This window comes from Falco naumanni, chromosome Z (genome assembly GCF_017639655.2).
Source record: "Falco naumanni isolate bFalNau1 chromosome Z, bFalNau1.pat, whole genome shotgun sequence".
In the NCBI taxonomy this organism is placed as follows: domain Eukaryota; kingdom Metazoa; phylum Chordata; class Aves; order Falconiformes; family Falconidae; genus Falco; species Falco naumanni.
The window spans coordinates 67,882,135-67,902,750 of NC_054080.1; the positions used below are offsets into that span (position 1 = coordinate 67,882,135).

Genomic DNA, 20,616 nt, shown 5'->3' on the forward strand with positions numbered 1-20,616 from the left:
AAAAAAAATACCAAAGACCAAACCGAAAACAAAACACAACCCAAAACACCACCGCCAATCCCAAAAAGCAATCAACACAAAAAATCCACCCAGAAGAAAGAAAAAAACAATGCCTCATTTAGTAACAAATCCTCCCTCCCACCAGCCTTTGTTCTCTCCTCTCCCTCCCTTTAACAAACTTCCTTGGTTTAGTTGGCTGACTGCTTCTTCCTGGAAGTAGGTCAGCTTCCAGCCTGAAAGTCTCTTGAGTGTGTGAAAGCCCAAGTCACTGTCTTTCAGTTACAACTGTTTATGATCCAAGAATCTGCACCAAGAAGTTAGCAATAACCTGCTATAAAAGCAACTCAAACATGATACAACATACAAATTGTGAATAAAAAGTTTGAGATACTGAGATAACACAACTAGGTGCTGTCTATTTTACTGTTGTGGCACTGCTGCAGAGTAAGAAATCCAATTAAATTTACCCATGACTGCATTACCCATGGCTCTGAAGGACTTGTCTTTCTCGTGGTAACTCCCTGTTTGTGGTCTACACAGTGTCCTCCTTGGCTCCCAAAGCAGACAAATAAGAAGCTCTTCATCTGGAATTAAGAAATCTCAACAACCTACTGCATACACTTTGACTGATCTCAAAGTAATGGTTAAGAGCAGTTCCAGCAGGACTGACAACTTACTATGTGTTTTTAATAAAGACAGCAAGTATTCAAGCCTACTTAAATTTATTATCATGGCATGTTTCTATCATTAAGTTCAGTGGAAAAAACTTTCTTTTACAGAAGATGCAAATAATTTTCATTTTCTAATATAAACTGCGTTTTTTCTTTTATCTTCGTGCAAAACATAGGATTGTTCCAACTTCGTCCTTAAGAGCACCACAATGTGTTCTCAGTGATACCATGGAGCAATTGAAAGCACATGAGGCTAACAAGCTGAACACACCTATACGTTCTATGTGCAGTTAGGTCACTGGCTTCACAAGTAATGATGATAAAGTAACACTTTGCATGCTTCCCTATGACAAAGACTGACTCTTCAAGCAGCATTTCACTCCAGCAAATTATCTTCTTGTGTCCGCATTATCAGTTGTTGACCCTTTTTTAAAACCAGCAATATTTCCAAATATAAACAGGGAAGCACGAGCCACATTATGACTGTAAGAGAGGAAATGCATGTCATCATACAGAAGTTGGTGAGACTGCTGTCTCTGTGCCCCATGTGCTGCATTTGCCCATCTCAGCTGCTATGAAAACATGTTTGTACACAGATGAAAACGCATGTTTGCAGACAGGTATCAAGAAGTGGGAAAGAAACCAAAAGTGTCTGTACTTCCCTGCACTATCACACTCTAGGCTACATGAAAATTTCAGTGTATTATAACGTATTAGTGTATTATACCACACCATTGTTCAATGTGACCTGAAAAGGCTAAATTAGAAAAAGGCTGAGGGACTCGCCATTACCATCAATCCCCTTGCCACTCCAGCACTGCTGCCCGCCATGTGAGGACTGCAGTGGTTAGAGAGTGACCCTGCCATCATGCTGTTCAGGATACTTTTACCCTGTTCCTCCTTCACAGCTTTTTAAGAGCAAGACAGGAGCTCAGCATTCTGAGCTGTACACAGACCCAGAAACAAGAGCAGCCTCAGCTGTAAAAAGTTTGCTGCATCAGCTTCCTGCAAAAAGAAAACCTCCAAAGCACCACAGGATATATAATATAATACTTGGAAGAGCTATAATTATCACAACTTTTGTTTTCCTATAGCAGACTTAACAACTATTTCCCTCCCCTGATTATAAGGGGAGCTAATGGCTCAGCAGCCTCAACAGTAGGTAGGTGGTCCCAGTCGCTCACCTGAAATTCCTTCTTAATGCATACTGAAATGATTAATTCTGGCACCAGATAAGGCCCAGGCAGAATACGGGCTCATTAAAATCAGGGAAACAACCCAGGAAGCCCAGACTTCAGTAGCTGCCTAACCCAGAATAAACCTAAAATAATGTCACCTAGGTTTCACAGCACAAAGTTGCATAAACATTCCGAATAAGATACAGGTGTAGAAGCACTCCTGAGAGCAAGGCGTCCTCTGGCCCTGCTGTAGGCCCAGCTCTGGTATCACAGCTAGAGGTGACAAATGCTTCCTGATTAAATAACTTCTGCTCTAAATAATTAACTGACTTAACAGCTAAATAACTGATCTTTATGCACTGTCTATCTGCATGAGTAGTCCAACCTCCATGCCTGGGAATGCCACCGCGCACCCGCCCCGGGATGAGCCGAGACCCGGGTTCGGTAGCAGAAGCTGAGAGCTCTTCTCTTGCCCGGTAGCAAAGATGCTTCTGGGAAAGTTTGAAAGGTAAATCTGCATCACCATGAGCCTTAAGGGAGAACTAAGCCCATGTTTCCCAGGCAACTATTACCATCACTTCTCAGGCAGCTACTTCTTGAAAAAAAGCTGAACTAGACCCCTGCCTCCCAAAGCTCTTCCTCACCACTGACCACTGGGGAAGGGGGCACCTCGCGCAAGTACCTGAGAAAGATGGAGTTTAAACGTTCCCCTCGACCCACTGCTTAACTGCAGGAGCCTTCCTGCTTTGCAGGCAAGTATTTTTCGTGTACTTTAAAGGCACCTAAATGTCTCTGCTGGGCTGAAGGCACCTAACTCTGCGCTTTGAGGTGGGGGGTACCAGGATTCAGGTGAAGTGGGGCTGCGGCAGGTACTCTCACAGCCTGCAACCGCAGACTCCAGGGTATCTGAGACGCCTGTGGTCAGGTGGTGACAGGCTATCTCTAGTCAGAGTTTGGAAATAACTTACTTTTTCTGTAAAATGCAGCCATTGTACATTTTGGGGTCAGAGAGAAGGGCCCACGTACATTTAAGAAGAGTTTTCTTGAGATAATACTTGCTTCCACTAGTGCAGAACAGTTGCTTTTTGTCTTCAGAGAAGCAAAGTCTATTGTAGCTGTCAACTTCTCAGAAAGACAACTCTAGAGACTCTTAAAAGTATTTTTTTACCATTCAGTATGATGAACTGGCTTTGGGCAGTTTGGAAAAGAAAAAACAAAAAAAGAGAGAGCACAGACAGGGAAATGAAAGGATATCAGGCTATAGTCAAATGGATAACTTATTACCAGAGCTACTAAAGGACTACCATCCAAACAGTGCTGCTGGATTTTTTTCCTCATTTATTGTTTTGCCCATCTTAACAGTTACTTCATTTTCAGTCTTTTCTGCTATTCTAAATCTGACCTATATGCATTTCAGAAATATTTAAATGGGAACTCTCTTTGGTGGGCACAGTTAGATGAAGTGTCAGGCCACTTACATGTTTTTCCACTTAGGAAAGGTTAGCTAAATTCTCATTCGAGAAATTTCAACTACACTTGATTTTAGCATCTATAAATCCAATCAGTTCTACGTGTATCTGAAGTACTGCACATACAGTACTTCTGAATTTTGTACTACACAGTAAGTGTGGGAAAATTACTTTTGGGGGGGTTAGAGAAAACTAGGACCTAACAGAAGTATAGTATTATAGGAAGCTTTTTAGAGTAAGATACAGCTATTGCTTTCAGGATGGTTGGCACACACATAGTCTACTTTACTATGCTGACAGGAGTAACTGAGGGTGGAGCAGAGTGGAGACCCCACGGCCGGGCTCTGTTGTGCTGCCTGGTGGAACGGGAACTTGATGGTACTGCACAGCTGATAAGCTGCATAGCAGTTGTCACATGAAGAATACGTGAGATGATGTCTGGTGCTGAGACAATCATTGTGGCAAAATTACTTTCCTCAAATGAAATCATCTCACTGTAATACTAACACACACCTCCACCCCAAAGTTACCTGCCTCCAAGGTACTACTGAACCTCGCTGGGTACATAATAACAACCAGTAATAAAAATAGGTATGACTAGAGTCACTCAGGCTCCATGTAAATGTAAAGAAAATGGACTGGTCCCAAATGTAAGTTCAAAGCAGGGGGGTAGGGGGGTGGGGAGGGCAGAGAACTGTTGTCTAAACTCGCAAATGACCACAAACCGATTCAGCATTTTTCTAAAGTTGTTACGAATGAAGGGACTTCTAATCAAGGGAGTCAGCCTTGGGAAGGACAGGAAACAAAGAATGGATGGGGAAAGAACACCATTATCTGAAGTTACACAGAAAGAAGCCTCCAAGTGAGGAAGTTCCGGCCACAAGAAGACACAAGTCGATAAGGTGTTGAAACCCACAGCAAGTTGGTTGAAAGCAAGACAAAGGTAATTGTGGTACTGGGAGATCGCAACCTCCAACTCAAATAGCTGCTCTGGAATAGGGCAAACCCCGACTTGGGGAGCATGCATAGCTAGTAAAAGAACTTCAGTAGTGCTGTTTGAGGGTGCATTCTAGTTTGCATTAGAAGCGAGAAACTTGTAACTTATTGCATGTATGATAAATGAATATGCAATATAAAAAGTGGACAAATGAGGAGAGAGGTTAGGGAAGACTCGATCATAACTTCTGGGATCAGTCCATGGGCTGAACCTGTCTTCCACCCCACAGGGATGCCTAATGGCTAAGAACTTTATGACTACATCATGCCAGCTGTTATTAAGTGTGAAGTTTTAAGCTTGTTTGCAGTCAGTGTGTTATCACCACCAATCCTCAAACCTTACTCTGTCACAAACTTGTATTCTGTGTAATAAAAATCTTCAGCTGAAATTCACTTTGTGTAAGTCTCCATAGATTTGAGTAGTTGTTACAAAGGATTTGACTCCGTGATGTTGTGAGCAAGAGTCCCTGAACAGATTACTCAAATCACCCTCCGATACAGTGACCTGTCAAAACTCAGGTAGTGGACAGGCTGGTTGGACACAAGGGTCTCGTCTTGGGAAACTGACAGGCTGATCAAATACAAAGGGTCTGAGGAAACCCCACTGTTTAACATGACAGTAGGAATTCCGGATTAAATTGCTCTGTGTTCATCATTAAGGCGCTATTCTTATGGTCTGATTAGAATTTACAGTTAAGAAAGTAGAATTGGTAAAAACCTACTTAATGAAACATTGATCCTTTCTTCACTGAGCAATTACCATTCTCTTCAAATAGGAAACGGAAATAAGGATACAGGCACAGAAACATGTGAGTCATACCTTCCATTGCAATAATATCTGGTAATCATCTAGGACACACTAGTTGCCCAGGGACAAGATACCCTACTTGCTTCTGCTTCAGACAGGTGTCTACCAATGGGATTATTCTGTGTTTTACCTTCCTTCTTGTAGCATGTTGCTATTAAGAAACCAGGTCTCTAACTCTTGACACAGGTTGCCCTTATTTGGACACTTACATAGACATTTACCCAACTAACAGAACGGGACCAGCCAAGAGTAAATTTAGGCTTAAGAGTCCAGTAGTTTACTGATCTGCAGATTATGTAATGAAGTAGAATTTCTTACCCAGTATGCTCTCACAGTTGAAGGGAGACATGAACACAACATGAACAGTCACAAGAACTGAGAAGTTACAAGAAGTGACTGCTGTGTATGTGGAAGAGGTCGACAGCCTATTAGATAATCCAGCTGGTTTACATGTGGGCAGCTGCCTTACTTCAGGCAGCGCAGAACAGGACACAGACGCATCCCCAAAACACTGCTGGGTTCACAACTTCTCATAACGGCATCCATCGCTGCACTAAACTCACGTGAGCCAAGCTGTGGGTTGATTACTCCTCATTCGGGTAAGTCGTCTGATCTTGCAGACTGCTGAGGTAGTTGTTTACTGGGTAATCCAGTGGGTCAGACAGCCTGGGCATCCGCAGTCTTATTGTTACATACCGCTTTGTATCACAGCCTTAACACAGCATCAACTGCTGCCAGCTCTCTTGCTTAAGGGTTGCTATACTCGAAATAGGGAGCCAGACAGGCAGATAGATAGATAGCTAAAAGGTAAAACCCTAATGTAATCTTTCCTCACCACCAACCCATCCCACCCCCCGACGCCCATTATTTCCTTAGGTATTTCCACTGTGTGATACGCTCCCTTCCAGAAGTGTGTTGTTAACAGTAATTTTCCTCAAGATTTCTTTATTGTCTGTTCTTTAGAAATAACCAATCACAGTCCCACAAGTCTCCCTGGCCAATAAAAAGAACATCCTGTATGAAATACAGGAAGAATGATGAACTTAGAAGCAGGATTCAAAGGGCAAAATAAATCCGGAATAAGGCAAAAGAGTTCCACCAGGGCTGTGCATAACTTCCAGGCCCTTCACCCTGTCTACCAGTAATTTGGAAGGGACAAAAGAATCCGTCACATTCATCATGTGTGACACTCAACCATGCAGATGCCATTCGGTTATACACAAAACGTCTTTGCTCATCCTGCATTCTAGAAGCCTGTGTTGATCTTACTTCTTTGCCTGTATAATTCCTCTTTTAAGTCCTGAATAATACATGAGTTTCATTAGATTTTTAAAGAATATGCTGCTCCAGGAGAAAATAAAAACTGACTTAGTCCTCTGAAGATCCTGAAATGCTCCCAGCCTGATCTGGAAGTGATGGAAATGCTCACACAGATTATGCTGGCTCTACTAGATGCCTTTAGTATTTGCCATCTCTAGATAATGAGTGCAGCATGAGGGATGCACACTCACACTCAGCTAATATAGACAGAATGTATAATTTATCCTACAGAATTCATATTCATTTATTTTTATTATCCTTTTATCAGTGCCTTGAGAAGTGGGTAAGTTCACATAACTATTTAGCATAGGTAGGTGTCAGTCTTTCACCTAACGGCTTAAAAATAAAAATCTTTCTCTGTTAATTTTTTTTTTAAACCAAAATCAAAACTAAGACTGAGGCAGTTCTCTTATGTCCTTGACTAATCTGCATGGGAATAGTACAGACAACTTATTCACACAAAAAATAAGCTTATCAACTTGCTTTCTTCTTACTGTACAGGGTCTGAAATCTTAGCACAGTGCAGTATCACAGGGCCAGACACGACTAGGCGAAAAAGAAATCCTAAACGTTAAAACTGCTAATAGAAATGTCCTAAGCCAAGCAGATAACATGTGTTGGTATGCAAGTGCATGGCCACGCCGATGAGAATCCCGCCTGTGTCCCGTCTGCATTTCGGCACGGTCACCATGGGAACGGGAACCGGCCACCGCAGCCTAACAAAGGAAACCTTCACATGAAAGCAACAACACTGGGTACACAGACTGCCCAAGATTTCTGCTGGGGAAAATTACTTGCTTTACCCAACTGAAGATATAGAAACTCCCTCTTACCTGCATTAAGCCTAGAGGAAAGTATTTTATTCACATTTAGATGTATTGACATGAAGCCATTATGCTGGCAGTTCCAGTTATCGGCCCTCATAAAAATACATTATGTGAACTACATGCAAAAACCACTTTCATTCATTCATTCAAGATTAACAATAATGAGGAAAGACCACAATTATATAGTGGCTAAGAAACCCAACAAAACCAAGGAATATCAGTCCTTTTACTTCTTTGACTTCTTCCACGAAAATTCTGTGTTACTGAATCAAAGAAGCAAAGACCAATTGAAAAACTGTTCCAGAGCCAGGCAGCACACAGTTAACACTTGTTGGTAAGGTCTTATGTTGATTTTGCCCAAATTATGCACAAATACATGTTAACTGTTAAGGTGATTAGGAATGTGATGTTAATACCCTGTATGCTTTCTAAAATAAGCATCATCTGTACAAAATACAAGTCCTGTAATACAGTATGAATGAGGCCTTACTTCAATGTGCAAAGCTATGAAAGGCAAAACTCCAAAAATAATATATAATAACACTCCTACTACCTGACAAACTCTCTTAGAAAGTATGAAAAACTAGAGATAATTTCAGTTTATGAGGCACTCCCGTTTCAGTCCTGTTTTCAAACAATTGCCAGATTTTGGAATGATTTTTAATACTAACGTTACTCAAATACAATAATAAAAAAGCAAGGTAACAGAAGATGAGCACAAAGAGGGAGAAAGGCAGAAGTTAAGACAGGTTGTACAGCTGTAAGTTGCTATGTGTGCAAATCCGTTACGATCACACACTGCCTGTTCACCCAGACTTCTGGCTTCATTTATTGCACAAAATGTGCTATTTTCATTTGCTGTTGAGTTATCGCTTTCGTCCTTACTGCTCAGTACATGGCCCTGTACTTTTTATGAATACTATTTTAACCTACTGAATTAGCAGCTTCCTTGTGGATTAATCTCTACATACCTTGACCACAAGCACCTTAAAGTACTGGCAAGTGACAGAGAATTTCTTTTTCAACAACCGAGTGAAATGAGAGATCGTCCTGAGCCCCATTAAAGAAAAGATAAAGGTCAAAAGTACTTGCTGTTTTTGAGTATCTAGTGATACAGCTAAAACCTTATTTTTTCAGAATACTTAGCACATTTGAAATACAATTTCCATTGACTTCATTCACAGCTGTGAATACACAGCAGCTTTGCATGTCAAATTGCACTTCCACAACCAGCTCAAGCCAGTGGAAGTGCTGGCTACCAGTGAAAGGGACTCTTCCAGCTTCCCTCCCTCCTCTGGCCACAAGTTCTGCCTGTCCCCCCTGCCAGTGCTAACGCTTGAATAAATTGCTCAAGTGAACAGGATTGGTTTAGCTCACCTCCAAAACTGACCTGGCTCAAAAATGGGAAAAAATTATTCAGGCAAATGGGTCCCTGACCTGCTCCCCAGACCAAGCCCCTGTGGTAGCACAGGGAAACTGGTGGGAACATGCAATCAGGAGTGGATGAAATGTCCTTGCAGCATCAGCCCCAGATTGAGGTCAGCTTAACCAGATCATGAAAACGCAGCTTCAGTTTTGAGAACTGAGGGCTGAGCAAAGAGAAAGAGATGAACACAAAAGCTCCAACCACGTGTCAAAGATTTGATTTAAATGACTCGCCTGAAATTGCACTCTGCTTTTGTGCCAAAAAAAGGAAAGAATCCAAGTTTGAAAAGAAAAAAAAAATATAACTTCCCTTCATCCTACCTTTCTTCCTCACTCATAGAGCACCTTCTGACTTCAAAGCTAAGTATGGCAGGAGCCCCAACCTCTTCTCTGATCATACTACCTTACCCTGTCCACAGGCAGCGACAGCATGATGCATTAATGCACAGAAGGAACAAATCCAGGTTGCTAACTTACTTCAGGCACTTCCTAAATTTTGCATGCTAAACTCTGTTTTTTGATCACAACTTTCATCCCACTTTAAACAAAAATCATCTGAAAGAAAAAAGCTATAGTGGGATCCTCTCCTATTCCTCTGTACAGCTCTGCAGCCCACTGCCAACAAGGGCCCTAGGACAACAGGATGTTTTTCATCTGCATGGATCAGATATGTACCAAACAGATGAGGGCTTATATTTGGAAATTCTGATTTTCTATCCAAAGTTTCAGATAAGGCTGCTTTCTCCTCCAGGCTGCCTGGGTCCCATGAGGCTTAAGAACTCATGGTCCTCAAATGGTGCATGTGTGGTGTGAGACCCTCCCAGGAGTACTGCACTCAGCTTTGGGGCCCCCAGTGTCAGAAGGACAGGGACCCATCGAGGGAAGTTCAGAAGAGGGCAACAAAGATGATCAGAGGGCTGGAGCATCTCCCCTGTGAGGACAGGCTGGGAGAGCTGGGGTTGTTCAGCCTGGAGAAGGGAAGGCTCCAGGCAGACCTTAGAGCAGCCTTCCAATACCCAAAGGGGCCTGCAAGAAAGCCGGAGAGGAAGTTTTTACAAGGGCTTGTAGTGATAGGACAAGGGGGAAGGGCTTCAAGCTGAAAGAGGGTACATTTAGATTAGATATCAGAAGTTGTTCTTTACTGTGAGGGTGGTGAGACACTGGCACAGGCTGCCCAGAGCAGCTGTGGATGCCCCATCCCTGGCAGTGTTCAAGGCCAGGCTGGATGGGGCTTGGAGCAACCTGGTCTAGTGGAAGGTGTCCCTGCCCATGGCCGGGAGGTTGGAACTAGATGGTCTTTAAGGTCCCTTCCAACCCAAACAATTCTATGATTCTATGAAAAGGCATAACCCTTACTTAGCCATGATTTTCCACTTCAGAGTTACATAGTGCAAGGCCTATATACTTCACAGAGCGGAGATTTTAAGAATGTGTCAGAGTTGTATCACTCACATCCTTGGTTGCTGGAGGAAGGTTCATGCTGGGCTTTAATATGTAGGCCTGCTGAGATAGGTGAGGTCTTACTAAATATTATTTCCTCCACTAGACATGGTCCTTCAACACTACGACTTGAGAATTAAATCAGAAATAAATTATTTTCAAAAAATGGAGAACAAGCTGATTCACTCAGAGCCCAGGAATCAGCTAACAGCATGTAGTACAGACAATCAGTGGACCAGAATCCAGAAACAAGCTGGAAAGCAGAACGCCTCAAACAACAGAGACTGCTGTAAAAATACCAAATAACATGAGAACACAGGAGAGAGTTTCTGTGTTTGCAGGCGTAGACCTAGTCCTCACACAGAAACAGCTACACCGCACTACAACTCCAACAGCAGAGGAAGTCTGACAAGCTCCACACCAAGAACGGACAGAACTTGTATTAGAATCGAGCTGATAAAAATAGATTTCTTTCCAGAGGAACACAGTTCTCCAAAGATTTGTTATTTGGCCAAATTTAGGTAGATATTCAAGACTATACAAAACAGCACCTTCCTGCCAGATTTCAAATATCTCCTCTGAAGCATGAAGGCACTAGAACTTTCCAATGAAAATGTTACGACAACTGAGAACAGGAAAGCTACTGTCCACTGGCCTCACTCTCAGAAAGAGCTGGGCTATTTTGACTCTGATTTTTAAGAACAGGCTAACGGAAAAACTTAAGATGTAAATTTAAGGAACTAGATATAGCAAATCTCTAAGCAGCCAAGAGCAGCGTGTTACAACATAAAGCATCACACTTTGTTGTACAGCCCTGTTAAGAGGAATAACTGTAAGTGAAGGATTTAACATAACCTGCTTCTGTATGCTATATACTTTCTGATCAAGGAGTAACAGGGTTGGTAGCAAAGTCATGTTATCAAAATGGTAGTTCTGTTGGATTTCTTGTAGCACCTAAAAAGTCAGTGATTTTCCAAACACAGAAGTAAACACCAACAATGACTAACCCACACCCTTCCTAACCGTTGCACTACTTTTAGTTTAATGTGGAGACACAATAAAGCAATACCCTAGGTGGGCCATTAAATACCACTGATGATCCAGAAGTGAATATACCGACACAAAAATCAAGTTTAAAATAAACTTGGAATATTTTCTTGAAGTACTGACTAATTCAGCTAAGGTAGCCCAATTAAATTCACAGATATCAGCTTTGAAAGTAAAGCAGTTGATGGGAATTTAATAAATTTCAAAACAATTCTGCATAAGCTACAACAGTACTATCACAGCAGGACTCCCAATCGCTCAGGGAAAATGCTCCTGTTCTGAAGCTTTCTCTTCCCCGCTACTTCTACAAGATCAAAAAAGCCTAATTGAGTATTAACTCAGCAATTACATCCACTAACATCAAATGTCACGACACATCTGAAATCAACACGATGACAGCTTTCAACTGTATAAATGAAGACAAATCTCTGACAGTGCCTGAACAAAGTAGACCTATCCCACCTCTGTCAGTCTCATTGCCAGGGGAATCCTCCTCTTGCAATCAGTCCTTATCTTCTGCTTTCAGCACCACTCTATAAACCTTTGCAAGTCCTAAGAGCCCATGAATTAGAGAGCATGTTAATGGTCCTGGTGCTGTACGCTTCAGTGACTGTAACCAGGAGAATAAAGGATGGATTAAGCAAAAGTGCAGGGTGAATGTTGTGCCAGTTGATACTGCTAAGATTATTTTTTTTTTATTACCAGATCGTTTGCATACTGTATATCTCATCACAGGTTAATATTTTTGTGTTTGTTGTCATACCCTGCAGCCGCACATTCCACTGTAGCGTTTGCTATAGTTACTGAAAGAACAAGTTAGAACAGCTCATCAGTGAGAACTCAGTTTTAAGCTGCTTCTTCACTGACTTGTTAATTAAGGGTTTGTGAGAGTATACAGTAATGTTTAAACTCTGAAAGTGCTTGGGAATTCGCTCATGGCAAGTGAATATGATGGCTTATAGTTCCCAGGAAAATATATGTAATGGTGATTTAGTCAGCCAAGAGAAGGAGGAGATGGTTCAAGTTTCCCTGTCCTTTTCCAAGGAGCGACATCTGCCCAACGGGGTGGGAACAGACCTGGAGGGTTCTTGAAAATTAGGAACAGCATTCACAGGGCGCGTATCGTCCCCTTTAAAAAGGCACAATCGCCATGTAGCCGTACACTCACACGGCAGGCTGCCCCCGCTCCCCTCCCGCAGGCGCCCACGCTCCACTGCACGGGAGGGCGAACCCCACGCCAGCCCGGGAGCTGGGGCGCCGGACCCGCTGCGCAGATGCCGCCGCACCGCACCGCACACGCACCCACAGCCAACACGCCCCTGGCCCGGACGCCACACACTCGCCGCCCGGCTCTGCCCCGTCCCCGGCGCCGCGGTGAGAGGCGGCATCTGCCGCCGAGGCCGCCCCCGCGCCCCCCGCCCGCACCGGCCGCCCCCCCGGCGGCACGGGGACCCGCACCGGCCGCCCCCCCGGCGGCACGGGGGCCCGCCCACCCCCGGCGCGGAAGCACCGACCTACCCAGCGCGAGGAGCAGCGGCAGCGCCGCGCCCGCAGAGCCCATGGCGCGGTGCGGTGCGGTGCGGTGCGGAGGCCGGGCCGGTGCCGCTCCCGAGCTGGCCGCTTCCCAGCGCGGCACTGCGCACCACCTGCTCCTCGCCACCCCGAAATACCCCTCCTCCTCCTCCTCTTCCTCCTCCTCCTCCACGCCCCCTGCGCGCCGCGGGCGCGGAGCCGGACGCAGCGCCCCCACTGCCCCGCACCCCCGGTGCCGGCTGGCGAGGGGCCGGGGCCGGATGCTAGCGGCTGGGCGCTGTGCTGGGGGCAGGGCTCCGGGAGGCACGCGGCGCCCCGGGACGGTGATTTGGGGGGTGCCTCTTTCCCAGTGTCGGGGTCAAAAAAATGTACAATCCTGGTAAAACGCGGGTTTACGTAACAGCGTCGAGCGGCCGCCTTCCTCGGGGATTAAATGCCACATTTATCAGCACTGAGCCTGTATCCTCTTTAAGTCAAATTCCTGCAGAACATGTCCTCGGCTGTGAGGGAGCGCAACAGGCTCCAGGAGCCTTGCCACGCAACTGACCCGAAGCTGGCAATGGTGGCGAGGAGGTATTGCCTGTGCGAAATACTGCCGGCTTTGGCTTGGGTGCCAGGCCAGCATCCAGCCAAGCTACGTGAATCACAGGGAGGCGAGGATTTCAACTTGCTAAGAAATCAGAAGTTCAAAGTGCAGGTACCTGTGCGCTGCAGCTTTCAGCCTATCTAACCTTGTCAGCACTGTTTGAACACTGCATATTCAGAGTATTTCACGAACATTCATTTTCTCCATCCTGCAGTTCTGGTAGATACCAAAACACATTCATATAGGATGTGTTCTATTTTGTAGCAATGATTTCTGCTGAATAATTCTGAACTTCTTGGCATTAACGTTGTGTAATGAAAAAGACAGTTTGCCTGGAAAATTGAAATAGAAATGCTTCCTTCCTTTCCCCTTCTCGGCATCTAGGTCATCGTCCTTAGGTGTAACACAGACTGTAGCTTTGAATTCAGGAATTCTGTAGAAGTATATGTGTTCTCTCAGTTTATTTCTTTGTAACATTCTGAGCCTGAACCATAAGTTAAAATTAAGGAGCCTGGCCACAGGTGGTATTGTTCAACAGGTATTTATTTGGGCATTGGTTCTTTAAGGACACCCTGTACTTCAAGAAAGCTCTGCCAGGACATAAAAGTCATTGATGGAAGTATAGCAGGGACCTGTCCCTGTATAACTCACATTGGTTTCTTTCGTTTATTTACTTTTCTAGGACACACAGACATGTTACTCATCCTAGCGCATGAACTTGCACATGGACTCACTGTTTGTGAGCTCTTCCCAAGACACTGTCACTTCCGAACTCCGAAACCCTGGGTCAGTCATTTCCAGAAATGACTCAAACGTCTCACAGAGCTGTCCCCGGGTTTCCTCTCTGTGGTGTCGCCCAAGCCCTGCAAACAGATGCGCCAAGGCACAGCTATCCAAGGCAGAAACGTCAGCTTCAGCGCCAAGTGCGACAGTTGGCAAAGGGTGATCCAGAGAGCAGCTCTAGCTGCTGCCTTCCCATCTGTGCTGGGTGTGTAAGTGTGTGCAGCTCCAGGACAAGGAGGAAAATCTGTACTTCTTCAAGGAAGAAGAACACTAATTAATGGATACTAATAAAAGGACAATAATAATAATAAAAAAATGCACAGCATAGAGAAATACGGCTTGTTAATAGATGAAATAACCCTAGAATTCCCCTCTGCCCCACCCTACAATAACCTCCACAGACTAAGATGTCTCAGTTTCCTACAAAACAATGTCTTTGATTCAGTTACATCATTGTAATTATAAATATACCCTAAGGATATGAAACTTTCGTCCTCATCCAGACACAATGTTGAAAAATAGTTTCTCACACACAAAGGCTGTCTCTCAGGGTGTTGCTTCTCAGACCAACATTTGTCTGTATCTACAAAGGGTAGGTCATAGGAGAATAAATACTGTGAAAATTATTGTATTCCCTGACAATATTCCCTTAGATGAATACTTGTGTTTTAAATAGATTTTAAGGCATTTGATAACAACCCTCTCATATAATTCTGAGCTGTGTGTTGAGTATTATAGAAAAAAAAGATTTTCTATATTGTGCAGTATTTCACCTTTTTGACTTTCTTCAGCTGTTTTATACACATTACACTTACTCAGAAAAATTGTTATAATAGTTCACCAACACTGATAAAAAAAAAATCCTTCAGAGAAGTTTGGTTAGCACTGTTTATCTTTGCAGTTTAAAATGGGGCCTGACGGACAGCCTTTGCTCTACATGTCCTTGTTGAACAGTGATGTGTGTCCTAGCACCCTGTTGTGTCTGCTTGTTAGTGATCACAGGGACCCTTGGCAAAACCGCCCTATCTGCCCGAGCTGATTTGCAAAGTTTCAGGCTTGGTTCTGTGCAAATATGGATTGCTAGCACACTAGAAGAAAATACAGATTTCTTGCACATTAGAAGAAACTGTTTTGTTAGCAAGTGCCAAACAAATTTCTCTTTTTCATGGTAAGGGCTGTGGGAAGCAAGTCACTTGACTAGTTTCACTACAAAAAGATCGCTATTATTTTTGCCTTTTCAAGAAAAATTAAAAGTTGCAAGGGAAAGACACTGAGCAAATATTTGATTTTTAAAAGATAATCTGGTGAACACATACTTAATAATCAGTTTTATTGTGAAATTTTACAACTAATGTGTGTTATCCTATCTTTTTAATATGATGACAAACTGTACAAATAATACCAGCCTTCTCAGAAAAGCATTCAGGTATTTCCATTTTCGTCATCTGTGAGGGGTGGGCAAAGAATCAGAGTTTCTCTTGCAAAGGTGATGTAATTTACACACATTACACCAAGGTGTATGGCTCCAGGTCACTCCTTTGATGTGATTTGTCTGAAGATGTTGGAGGGAAGGACTACCAAGTATCAGTTATTATTTTTGGCGCACACACACAATGTCTGTAACAGAAATGTTACATTAAGGGCTGTGTTGAAGGAAAAAAGAATAAGCCACTAAAAAAATCAAATCTAAAAAGGAAATGTTAAAATTAGCTGTGAGGATGTAGTTTAGACATTAGTAATAATTCAGTTTGGGAATTAAAAAGGGAAAAAAATGCACAAATAAGATTTGAACAATTATTTAGGCACTGAGTGGAGAATTAAACACCACTTTGCTACTGGCTAAACCACACATTTTTAACACTTTGTGCAATTTTGGTTCAATCAACTCAAAATGCTATAGTCGAGCTAGAAAATGTTGAGACAGAATAAGGAAGGTGGGGAACTGCCTCAATAACAAAGCTAATTAAAAATTAGGACTCTCTGCTTCTGAAAATAGATGCCTTTAAAAGGACATGTTAAATATATACTAGAAGGGGCGTGGGTCAGGCTGATGGGGTCAGTTGTACTCCCTTTTAGAACACATGAGGGAGGGATGTCTGATGAAGCTACTGCACAGAAAGATCAGCATAAACAGAAGATTCTTCTCCTACAGCGCATGCAGGTGCAGATTGCAGTGCTGTAGGGTGGTGGATGTTTAAAGTTAACCTGTGTTCCCTGTGAAGGTTAGGGAAGAGAAATCTGCCAAGGATTCCTAATCACAACAACCCCATGCAACACTACAGGCTTGGGGAAGGGCAGCTGGAAAGGACCTGGGCGTGCTGGTCAAAAGTCAGCTGAACATGAGCCAGCCGTGTGTGCCCAGGTGGGCAAGACCAACAGCATCCTGGCTTGTGTGGGAAACAGCATGGCCAGCAGGACTGGGGAAGCCATCATCCCCCTGCACTGGGCACTGGTGGGGCTGCATCTCAAATCCTGTGTTCATTGTTTGGCCCTTCATGACAAGAGGGACGTTGGGGTGCTGGAGTGTCCAGAGACGGGCAGTGCAGCTGGTGAAGGGTCCAGAGCACAGGTCTTATGAGGAGCGGCTGAGGGAACTGGGGGTGTTTAATCTGGAGAGGAGGAGACTCACGGGGGGACATGACACCTTATCCCTCCCTACAGCTACCAGAGAGGAGGTGTTAGCAAGGTGGGTCTCTGTCTCTTCTCCCTGATAACAAGTGATAGGAGAAGAGGAGATGGCCTCCAGTTGTACCAGGGGAGGTCTGGGACAGGCTGCCCAGGGAGGTGGTGGAATCAGCATCCCTGGAGGTGTTTAGGAGACGTGTAGATGTGGCACTTGGAGACATGGTTTAGTGTTCAACTTGGCAGTGCTGGGTTAACGGTTGAACTTGATAATCTCAAAGGTCTTTTCCAACCTAAATGATTCTATGATGCTATGATTCTAAAAGGCTGGAGGCTGGAACAGTGCTTGTGAGAAGCTGGTTGCCTGCGTATCTTGACCTTATGCTTTTCCTGTTGCTTTGTCTACAGTGAGACGGGACTTGGTACTGCATAGACCTTTGTATTGATTCTTTTATGTTTCTGCTATTGGGCCTATTTACAGTTTTCTATTCAATTGGTTTACTTATAATGAATAATCGGGAAGACAGGCTTCTTGGTATGTATAAGGATTGGTTATTTTTAGTATTTAGCCCATTCTATGATTTAATTCCAAGCCATTATTGAGAATATCATGGCTAATTTGACTTTAATAGATTATTTCTGTATACTTAATATTATATTATTAACAAGATAGTTGCTGTCCTCTACTAGAAATCTGCACAGAGGGCAGAAGATTAGTGATAGTTGAAAATATCCCATAGTCTCACTTCCCTTTGAAAGCCCCTGCATGCAGGTGTGGACAGCTAACAGGCAGCAAGACTCTCTCTCCGTAAGTTTCAGAAATACCTACACTGCTGACTTCAAGGAAAAAGCACTTGTGAGGTTCAGCAGAACTTGTGTGTCAGGCACTTGAAGTGGTATGTAACATGTAATGTGTCAACTGGTACGTTGATGCCCCCCCTCCCCAGGCACACACACACGCACAGCCCCCATAAGGAAAACTGAGCCGCATGTTTAGTGCCCATTCCAAAGCTTAGTGTTCACAGGGGAGAAGTCACAAGGTGAAGCAGTTAGTGGATCACACCTGCCATAGCTGATGTATACTTCTTGTCTCACTCTTTGGCTGTGCTTTTAATCCAAGTCTCAACTCTGGCTCCAAATTGCCCAGCTGTGCATTCACAACTCCTACCTCTTGTGGTGGCACTAGCACTTGCACAAGGGTGTGAGGAGGCAGTCAGGGGGTCATTGTGGCTGAAAACTAACATACACACACACAGATGCAAAGGAAGTTGCAGATGGGTTACGAACGCACACAAAAAGCAGACTGGTTTAAATTTCATGGAGTTGCCTCCTTTACCCCCCCCCGTGCATCTTAAACTCCCAGAGAATCAGCCGAATCCACTTTGGGAAGTTGATTTTCTTAGATGGTCATCAAGAGTAAACTACCTTGTTACACAAGCCATCCCAGAGAAAAATTTTTATACTAAGTAACCTGTTTTCCACAAAACCTGATAAAAATGAACAGAAAAGGGGTAGTAGAGATGACACTTACAGAGATCACGGCACAATGTCTGAAAGTCCAGCTGGGCCAGCATGCACTTCATTTCTTAACCAAGTAATATGAACCTCGGAGGGACTAAATGGGGTTGAATATGGAAGAAATCAGGATTTTAGGGAGCAAACAGCAGCCATAGGTAGTTTAATGCTCCTTCTTACTACAGGCAAAGACAAGTGTGCCAGTGTTCTGATCTGAGGAGTGGTCCTGCAGGAATAATATACATGTCCTGTAAAGTGAGGCTGTCTTCTGAAAAATAAATATGTACTTGTTATTCAAGACAGGGTTCAAAGTAAAACCTTCAAAAGGCGTACAGTGCAGGCATCATATCCTCAGCAATAGCTGTTTCACCCTCCAGTCTTGCTCCTGCTGCACAGCACTGCTTCCGACTCTAGATGTACGAGTACACATTTACCTGTTTCATGCTGTTTTGACTGAACTGTGTCCTATCTAGCACAGACTATATACATATTTTTACCAGTTCTTTTTCCAGGTGAGCAAAGCTTGTGCTTGTCATGGGGAAATTATATTAATGGCAAATAAGATATCTAGTGAAGGAATGTTTCCATTCACCTGTGATCCCCAAAAGTGAGGACCTACAGGGGAGCCTGTTAATGCAGCCTATGTAATTTCATGCTCTCCATAGCAGCCAGTGTGCTACCCCAGAAATTTCAGCCCATTTACCAAAGCATTAACCTTGATACAGCTCAAATAACCACTCGAATTCATAAAAATAGTAGTATCTCGAAAATATTCCTCACACAGGATTTACAAGTACATGATAAGATGAGAACCTCTGCCTCCTCAGAAGATGCCTTTATTTATATTTTTGACCATTTCTATTTTGAAAACATAGTAGTTGTTTTCTGGTTTGTGGAATTAAGTAAGACCTATCCATTTTTCCTTTTTATTTGCCTGTCACATGAAGTTGCTCAGTCATTTGGTAGGCATTCTTTAGCAAAGCTGACTCTCTTAAGAATTCCCACTGAATCACACTGAATTTTAAATTGATTAGGTTAGATGAATGTAAGTGTTAATGTAATGCTTTGTTGTTGGGTCCGTCTGTCCCGTCATGTCCCCCGTCACGTCCCCTGTCCCCCCTTCTATTGTTTGCAGTTTAAATGAGTTAAGCTAATAGAAAATAATACTGAATAATTAAAATCCCAAGCTTTTGGTACAAACATAACTGCTGAATTGAATCTATTACCAACTAATAATTTGCTACGTTATTTACCGTTAGCTACTAAACCTTGAGTTAATGATAAAATATCAGACAGGTGAATGGGGGATAAAATATGGTAAGAGGGTCAAGTGTCATCTAGCTGACCAGATGTACAGAAGTGTTCTTTATCAGATTGCAGAAATCTTACTCATCCTATAAGAAATATTTTGGGGCAGGGACAAATGCACCAGCCCTGAGTAACTGGAATGAAACCTGGAGGTGCTTGAAAGGGCAAACTATGCTGCAGCAGTATCTTGTATACTGCTCTCTAAATACACTTGGTAATGGCTGTTTGCTGAGAGCTATAGGCATCCTTCCAAATACTGGAAATTCATGACATAAAGGAGGGCCAGAGACTGTGAATGAATTTTGACAGATCCCTCAAATAAATGGCAAAAAGCAACTCAGTAGTTTTTGAGTTTCGTGAGAGTCTCAAAACCTAAAACAGCAATGCCACCAGAGCTTTTTTTTTTTCTGGCTAACAGGGTCGTGGGAAGTTTCAGCTGAACCCTAGAAGATTTGAAATGTAATAGCATGTGTTGTGACATAGTGTAAAATGACTGAGACCAGAGTAATAGGCTCTTGTCAGTGAGATTTTATGAGCTGGCAAACAAGAAAGTGAGCTGTTAATGGCTGTTAATTTGGGCCATGAGATGAGAATACTCAGCAAGGTTTGCATACACAATTCCTCAAAAGAAAGAAAATTAACTGCTTTTCTCAGACTATGTCTACTGTCACAAAATTCCCAAACTTCAAAAGCTTTTTCGGGAAAACTGAGGAGATCTGTTTTTTGTTTTATTCTCTCTGATAGGATGAAAAGGCTCTGCAATGGAAGACAATATGAAGAAACTTTCACTAAAGAGAGAGGTCCGACTCCTTTACTGCAGGAGGAAGAACAGTGGCACCCTTAACATGAATCCATAAGGATCATATGTAATACTGAACAAGATACGTGAAGCTTTGCAGTATTTACTTCCAGTACCAAATTGAGCTGAACTGCAACGGAAAAGTGGGATTTCACCATGGCCACTGCTGAAAGTGAACAGAGTGTGTGAAGAGGATGGACAAAGTGTGCCAAGACAACTGGCCCACTAGATCTGAACGTGCAATCTGCTTTGAATACTTCTGCTCCCTCCCCCATTTCTTTGAAAATCC

General features: G+C 43.3%; 1 protein-coding gene across 1 annotated transcript in view; it reads right to left on the reverse strand.

Annotated features, from left to right (window-relative positions):
* The window catches only part of ITGA2 (integrin subunit alpha 2), a 70,780-nt gene extending 57,948 nt beyond the window's left edge, over positions 1 to 12,832 (reverse strand). The window contains exon 1 of the mRNA XM_040579992.1: positions 12,700 to 12,832. Coding sequence (XP_040435926.1) covers positions 12,700 to 12,742 — 43 coding nt within the window. The 5' untranslated portion in view covers positions 12,743 to 12,832. The remainder of the gene's footprint in view (positions 1 to 12,699) is intronic.
* Positions 12,833 to 20,616: the final 7,784 nt, after the last annotated feature.